The sequence below is a fragment of the Alosa pseudoharengus genome, unplaced genomic scaffold (assembly GCF_046254945.1).
Source record: "Alosa pseudoharengus isolate Yale_2024_CS ecotype anadromous, Long Island Sound unplaced genomic scaffold, YU_APseudo_1.1 YU_APseudo_1.1_scf_15, whole genome shotgun sequence".
Lineage (NCBI taxonomy): Eukaryota > Metazoa > Chordata > Actinopteri > Clupeiformes > Clupeidae > Alosa > Alosa pseudoharengus.
In genome coordinates, this window is record NW_027468620.1 from 16,216,306 (window position 1) to 16,223,752 (window position 7,447).

General features: G+C 48.1%; 1 protein-coding gene across 3 annotated transcripts in view; it reads right to left on the reverse strand.

The window, feature by feature from the left end:
• Positions 1-839: 839 nt before the first annotated feature.
• The window catches only part of ate1 (arginyltransferase 1), a 113,881-nt gene continuing 107,273 nt past the window's right edge, over positions 840-7,447 (reverse strand). For all 3 annotated transcript variants that reach the window (XM_076285727.1, XM_076285728.1, XM_076285726.1), the window contains one exon: positions 840-1,526. In XM_076285727.1, coding sequence (XP_076141842.1) covers positions 1,348-1,526 — 179 coding nt within the window. In that variant the 3' untranslated portion in view covers positions 840-1,347. The remainder of the gene's footprint in view (positions 1,527-7,447) is intronic.

The window sequence follows — 7,447 nt, forward strand, 5'->3', positions numbered from 1 at the left end:
GAGCAGGAGGAGGAGGAGGAGGAAGAGTTGGAGGAGAAAGGGATGGAACAATAACATTGTGCAGAAGTTTAGTGAGCGATGGGACAGTCTCTGGCATTGCTAAGCGAGATCAACACACACGCTAATAGAGTGGTTATTGCATTGGGCTACACAGCGGTGAGAGGATACGAGTGAGCCGTCTACAGAGAGGACAGAGACACATACCGACATGCACGCACAGGGAACGTCAGAAAGACAGGCAGGCAGGCAGACAGAAAAACAGACAGACAGACAGACAGACAGATGAAACAGGCAGGTAGACACACAGAAAGACTGGTTAAGACTGAGAGACAGTAACACTGGTAGAGACACAGACATGCACATGTAAAATGACACAGACAAACAGACATGCACATGTAAAATGACAGACAGACAGACAGACAGACAGACATGCACATGTAAAATGACACAGACAGACAGACAGATACAAAAAGTAAGACTATTTAGACACAGAAACAGATTAACGCTGACACAACCAGCCCAGGGAATAACCCAGCTTGCGGCGGAACCTAGAACTGTGAATGTGGACTCCACACCTGAGCACCTCTTCACACTAACAAGCAAGTAGCAAGCCCAGCCACACACCAGGCTCTTGGGTGAGTTTTAATGATGTTGCCAGAAACATCAGTGATAGGAACCACTGTACAGAGTTGTATTATGGGCTGTTAAGAGTGTTTTTTTTTGTTGTTTTTTTTGCAGGGGCCAGGGTGACCCAGGTCAATGAGAGCGTGTGAAGACAGGTGAGGAGGTCCAAGGCTTTAGGGAGGACTGGGGAGGCCATTTGGGGGGGGGGGGGGGAGGGGGTAGGTAGAGGAGGCCCCAACATGGCATGCAGGGAGGCTGGCAAGATTGGCTACTTGACCCTGATGGAGATAATGACCGGTAGAGATAACAGAGTCAGATGTCAGAGTTTCTGATCCCCTCAGGGCCAGATCTGGGCCAAATCAGGGCCAGCTGTCTACCAGATCTCAGCTGCAGAGCTGCAGCGGCTCAGGAAGTGGAGGAGTGCAAAGGGGGGACATGCAGGAGGTCAGAGCCAAGGTTGGATGGGCTGATTAGAGGACACTGAGGAAGTCTTTGGAGAAACACAGCAGCGGTCAGTGTGTTGAGCATGAGAGGAGATGATGGGAGGTGACGGAGACGCACAGTCAAACAAAGTGTGTGTGCCTGTTTGTGTGTGTGTGTGTGTGTGTGTGTGTGTTGGGGGGGGTGGCTGAGGAGATGTGACACCTGTTACCGTAAGCGTGACTAAGGGGAAGGTGTGTGTGTGTGTGTGTGTGTATGAGAGAGGGTAGTCCTGGGCCCAGTTCAGGCCCGGTAGAGCAGAATCCTCTCGGCGCAGGGCTGGCCCACCAGCTGGGCGTACTGCTCCACCTCGGGCTCGTCGCCGGAGCCCTTGCACTTGCGGGTGTAGGCGGCGTACGGCATGACAGTCCGGCGGAAGAGCACCAGCGCACGACCCAGCTCTCGCAGAGCGCGAGCGTCCACTGTGAAAGAAGAGAGGGATAGAAAGAGAGTAATAGACAGAGAGAGAGAGAGAGAGAGTTGGAACGAGATAGAAAGAAAGAATACAAAGGGAGGAAAGAGAAAGGTAGGGGGAAAAAAACAAACAGAATTAACATCAGCCATTTTACTTGCCGAGTTAAAGCAACACCAAAGCACTTCTTCTCTGCCGCTCGCACGCTATTTGTTTATCCAGCACCAGCTTTGGAAATAACAATGTCCACAGACAAGGTAGAGTATGTTGCATGATTTCATGAAAGTATGATGTATTGCGACATCAGAAGCAAGTCAAATTTGTAGTTTTATGTCTCATTCCATCAAACTACAGATCCGCTACCCGATCTGGCAAATTTGCATAGTGCGGTTATAGCCTATAGAGGGCCGCGAAGTGAATGCAGAAGTGCCGTTCAAGTTGATGAACCACTGAAACAATTTTGGAAACATTATTTTAAGGTACAAAAAAACTCTTTAGTGTTGCTTTAAGAGCGTGCGTCTCAAAGCAGCAGCTGTCAGCCTTCAGCGGCCTGTCTGAGTGCAGTCGGTCAGTCCAGTATGCCACTTCACGAAGGCCCAGAGTGTTCAGACCGACGTAAATAGCTCAGCACGCACATCGTCTTAAGCCGCCCCGCACTGAAACAGAGTGGAGATCTGGCGCAGCAGAGCAAACACGGTTAAATCAATTGTAAATATATTTCTGAACGCGCGTCATAGAGACGCAAATGCCCCCAAAAAACCTCACCATCTGAAACTGATCATATAAGCTATAGCTACCTAGTTCTTGAGCCTTTTTATTATCTATTTTTTTAGTGCTGGTGGTGGTGGGGTCATCACATAGTTTCTTAGAAAGGACACACCAGCATAGGCCTTCGGGGTGGGGGTGGGTGGTTGGGGGGGGGGTTCAGTGCCCCCATCTCTTCTGGCAGGCGGAGGCTGGCTGGGGGCCTTTACGGTGCTGGCTCAAGCCCTGCCTGAGTGAAACTCAGTCTCATTAGTTGTTCAGTAAAGAAGGCCAGACGCTGCCCAGAGGCCTCTTGAAAAGAGCAAGCGTAGGAGAAGAAGGAGGGGAAAACCCCGGACCAGTTTTCTCTCAGTCCTCCATGTCCCTCTGGAGCTACAGAGGAGGGCCTCCTGAGGGGAGTTTGGAGGAAAGGTCACCGCGGGGTCAGATCACTCAGCGACCTTCAGCCTCACCCCTGAACCCCCCCCACACCTTTCTACTCAATCCTCTCCCTCCCTACCCATCAGCACTGAGGGTCCCAGGGCCAGCGCCCCGCCCGTCACCCCCTGGGCTCCTGGAAAGGCGCTGGTTCTTCATTTCACAGTTGGATTGTGGGTAATCCTAGATCCAGAGGTTTGAGAGTCAAGCCAGTGTGATGCAGGAATGTCCAAAGACTGACCAAAGGCTATAGGAGTGGGAAGACCGAAACGTCCTGTTCCTTCTAGAATTTTGTCTGCATATGCTTGCCGTGTGTGTGTGTGTGTGTGTGTGTGCTTCGACACATTATTTTGCTACCACCCTACACGTGGACTATAGGCACTCCCTAAGCCTGATGAAGTCTTTTGTCAGGAGCACAATATACTGTAATCCTATGGCAATACATTTACTGGATCAAAATCCTTCATAATGTATTGTGATATAACATATACAGAAGTGTTGAAGCCACCTGAGGGCACGGCCATTGGTCTGAGTCTCAGTAGCTCATACGAGAGGGAAGTTCATAAGTAGCAGTGGCTCATTTAAGCAGTTTAAAAAGCTTCTTCAATGTGCAAACATCTCTCAGATTCATGGACCTCTTAAAGCAAGCGTTTAATGTACAATCCACAGTATTTTTCAAAGCGGAGACAGGATGTGTGTGTGTGTGTGTGAAAGTGTGTGTGTGCATGTGTGTGTGTGTGTATGTGTGTGTGTTGGGCCACTAGCCTTACGTAAACGGGCAGAAATCAGCAGAACATAAACACTGAACACAAGTTAGCGTGGACCATGCCGACACATAAGTCAGAGAACTGGTGGAGAATGAGTGAGTTTCTGAGTTATGATTGTTATTAATAGATTCCACACCATCTTGAGACACACACACACACACACATCAAACACACATGCGTGCACACACACACACACACACAGACAAACACTTACTTCACTCTTGCTCTCATCTGGTGCCCAGCTGAAGTAGATTTTGGTGTGCACTAGATATCTGCGAGTGTGTGTGTGTGTGTGTGTGTGTGTGTGTGTGTGTGTGTGTGTGTGTGTTTCTCCACATAACCCCACACATGCAGAGGATACAGCTCCACTCGCAGCCAGCCCATTTCCAATCCCTGAGCTCTGAAGCCCCTGACGACTGCCCCCCCCCCCCCTCCTCCTCCTCGCAGGCAGTCAACACCCATCAGACACGCCACACACAAGACGGATGGAGACCGCAAGACTCAAGTGTGCAAAACCAAAACCAGGTGAGTGGAACAAGAGAACAGAGATACAAAAAAAGAAAGACAAACAGAATGCTCATAGCAAGACATAGATGAAGAGATTTTTTTTTTTTAAAGATGAGTGAGAATGAGAAAGTGCAGAGACGAACAGAAAGCAAGAGAGATGGAGTGAGGAACAGAATAAATGACACCCTCACTCACACACACATCACACACACGTCACACACACACACACATTGCACTTCCTGTAATCGCTCTGTGTGAGTGGAAGACTGACCCGGTCCATCCCCTGTGATGACCAGGACCAATGAACAGGAAAGGAGAGAAAAGCCAGGCCACTAGTATAGCACTAGTAGCAGAGACAGAGAGAAAGAGAGGAAAAAGAGAGAGGGAGAGAGAAAGAGAGAGAGAAGGGGTCAGAGGAAGAGGTGAGAGGGTAGAGTGTGAAAAGTGAAAACTGAGCTGGGCTGGTGAAACAGGAAGGAAGAAAGAATGACACTAAAAGAGAGAGAGAGAAAGAGAGAGAGAGGAGGGAGGGAGAGAGGGAGAGAGAAAGAGGGAGAGAGAGAGAGAGAGAGAGAGAGATGGAGGGAGGGAGGGAGGGAGAGAGAGAGAAAGAGAGAGAGAGAGAGGGAGGGAAGGAGGGAGGGAGGGAAAGAGAGGGGAAAAAAGGAAAGACAGGCTAGAGGAGAGGACGAGTAGAGAGGAAGAGAGGAGGGAGAGAGCTGGCATCTGGACATGAAAAGCCGTCAAGTCTATAACTGTCCTCAACATTTTGTCATTTCATTTTTCATCTCCTGAGTTATTCTTTTGTTCTTTGTTTTAAAATATTTATGAAACTATTTCTGAGTTATTTCCATTTCTGCTCTCTAGAAGGGAGAAAAATTAAAAACTTGGAAAAAGCCCTAAGGCTGGGCGCTCCTCCTGTTTCATAAGGAGCGCTTGTTTTCAGAGTTTGCCGCAGTGTGTTACATAAACATGTTCCCCGTCTCCCCCTCCCTCCTGCTCAGTGGTTCCCCTCCCCTCAACAGACCCCCCACTGCTGAATATTCAGCGCTCTACGATCTGGGCTCATCAGCAGCTGCTGCTGCTGTTTGGGGAAACTTCTAGAATGTGGGTCAACGTGGGCCCAGGGTAAACAGGTTATGTAAGTCTGTCCATCCTTTTACACACACACACACACACACACACACACACACACACACACACACACACACACCGCTGGATTAATACAGCTGCTGAATATATAGCCAGCTCAGCAGTATCTGAGAGACGCGCCAAAAGGCCTGCCCACCATACACACCTCAGACAAGAGGGCGAGGAGGAGACACACACACAAACACATACACACTCACACACACACACAGGAGGGCGAAGAGGAGAAGACACACACACACACACACACAGGAGGGTGAAGAGGAGAAGACACACACACACACACACACACACACACACACACACACACACACACACACACACACACACACACACACACACACACACACACACACAGGAGGGTGAAGAGGAGAAGACACACACACACACACACACACACACACACACACACACACACACACACACACACACACACACACACACACACGAGGGCAAGGAGGAGACAGACACAAGTTTGTCCAATTTTTCTGTCATCCTGTTCTGACCCTTTCCGGGTCTGTCCATTATGCGTGACGACCTGAACAAGGATCACCTTAACACCTGAGATCAAAGAACAGAGAGTGGCTGAATAAGATGAAGAGATATGGAGAGAGAGTAGGAGAGAGGGATAGAGAGAGAAAATGAATGTGTATGAGTGTGTGTGTGTGTGTGAAAGAGACAGAGAGACACTCATATAGACAGAGAAATGAAAACAGAAAAGAAAAGAGAAGAGGGGGGGGGCGGAGAAGTGTGAGTTTAAACTGGGGGTGATAAACAGATGTGTTAGAGGGCTTTGGAAGGCTAATTAAGTGGCGGCTAACACTGAGCAGAGCCGTCGGCACAGTCCCCGGCCCTCACGCTCTCTCTGCCGTCCGTCCAAACATCCGCCTGCTCTATAAACACACATCGTGACTGCCCCCCCTCTCCCTGCCCACTCACCCTGTCTCATCTTCTCTCCTTCCCTCCCTCAAACATTTCACACTTGTTCCTGAGGCCCCTGTCTTCCTCCATCTCTCCTCTCATTCTCCTCTTTTCATCCTCAAACACTATCTCTCTCTATCTCTCTCTCTCTATCTCTTTCTATACATGCATATCTCTCCATCCCTATATCTCCTCCTGATCCATCCGATCACTCATTGTTTCTTTGCACTCTTGTTGCACTCCTCTCTCTCTCTCTTTCTCTCTCTTTATCTATTCCTCAGCAGACTCTCTCAGTGCCGGCGCCACCGGAGGTTCAGTGACACGCGGCTCAGGGAGTGGTGGAGAGAAGTTAGAGGTCACGGCAGAGAGGACTTTCTCTGGAATGGCCAGGGGTCACACCCACTCGTAACCATCACACACGCCACAGGAAGGCCACAGGATGCAGCCCCCCTCCCTTCTCCACACACACACACACACACAAAAACAACACATTAGGATTCCATTACTACAGAATCTCCAGAAGTGTGTGAAGTGTACTATATACAGTACCCTCCAGAGTTATTGGCACCTCTGATAAAGTTGACTAAAAAGAGGAGTATAAAATCATCTTTTGGAAATTGATCTTAACGCCTTAAGTAAAAAAAATGAGGAAATATCCAATCTTTAAGGACACCAATTTTCTTTGTGAATGAATAATTTAATAAATAAATAAATGGTCCTCCTCAAAAGTATTGGCACCCCTATGTTACATTCCCATAGAGGCAGGCAGATTCTTTTTTTTAAAGGCCAGTTATTTCATTGATCCAGGATACTATGCATCCTGATAAAGTTCCCTTGCCTTTGGAATTAAAATAGCCCTACATCATCACATACCCTTCACCATACCTAGAGATTGGCATGATGTTATTTCAGTTAGCCTATTAGCTGGTTTGATTTGCATTGAGCTCACTGAGTCCTCATTTTTCTTTTTCATTAATACCACCATCAATTACATTCACTCTACGTTGTGTAAAACGTGTACTCTAACAATGAGCTCATATACGAGCATATCAATAAAGGATCATTTGAGTTCAAATTTAATTAGATTCGATCTCTAAAAAAAATAAACAGAAAGAAAAAGCAAAAGAGAGCTGGAGTAGTTTGTGGCTGAAGAGAGCCGATAAGTTTAGCTAGGGTAGGAACAGAGGGTAGAAAAAGAGAATGTGCCCCTAGAAGGCGTAATACCCCCTCCGGGGGTAAAAACCATCTAGTCTGAGCTTGAAGACATTCTCAATGTGTCACGCTAACATGACTCAGGCAGGGGGAATGTGGCCCTGTGGGCAAACAGCGACAGTGCTTTGGGGGAAAAGGATGGAAAAGACCGGAACAAACCATAAAAGAGACTCAATCAGAAATACATCTCCAG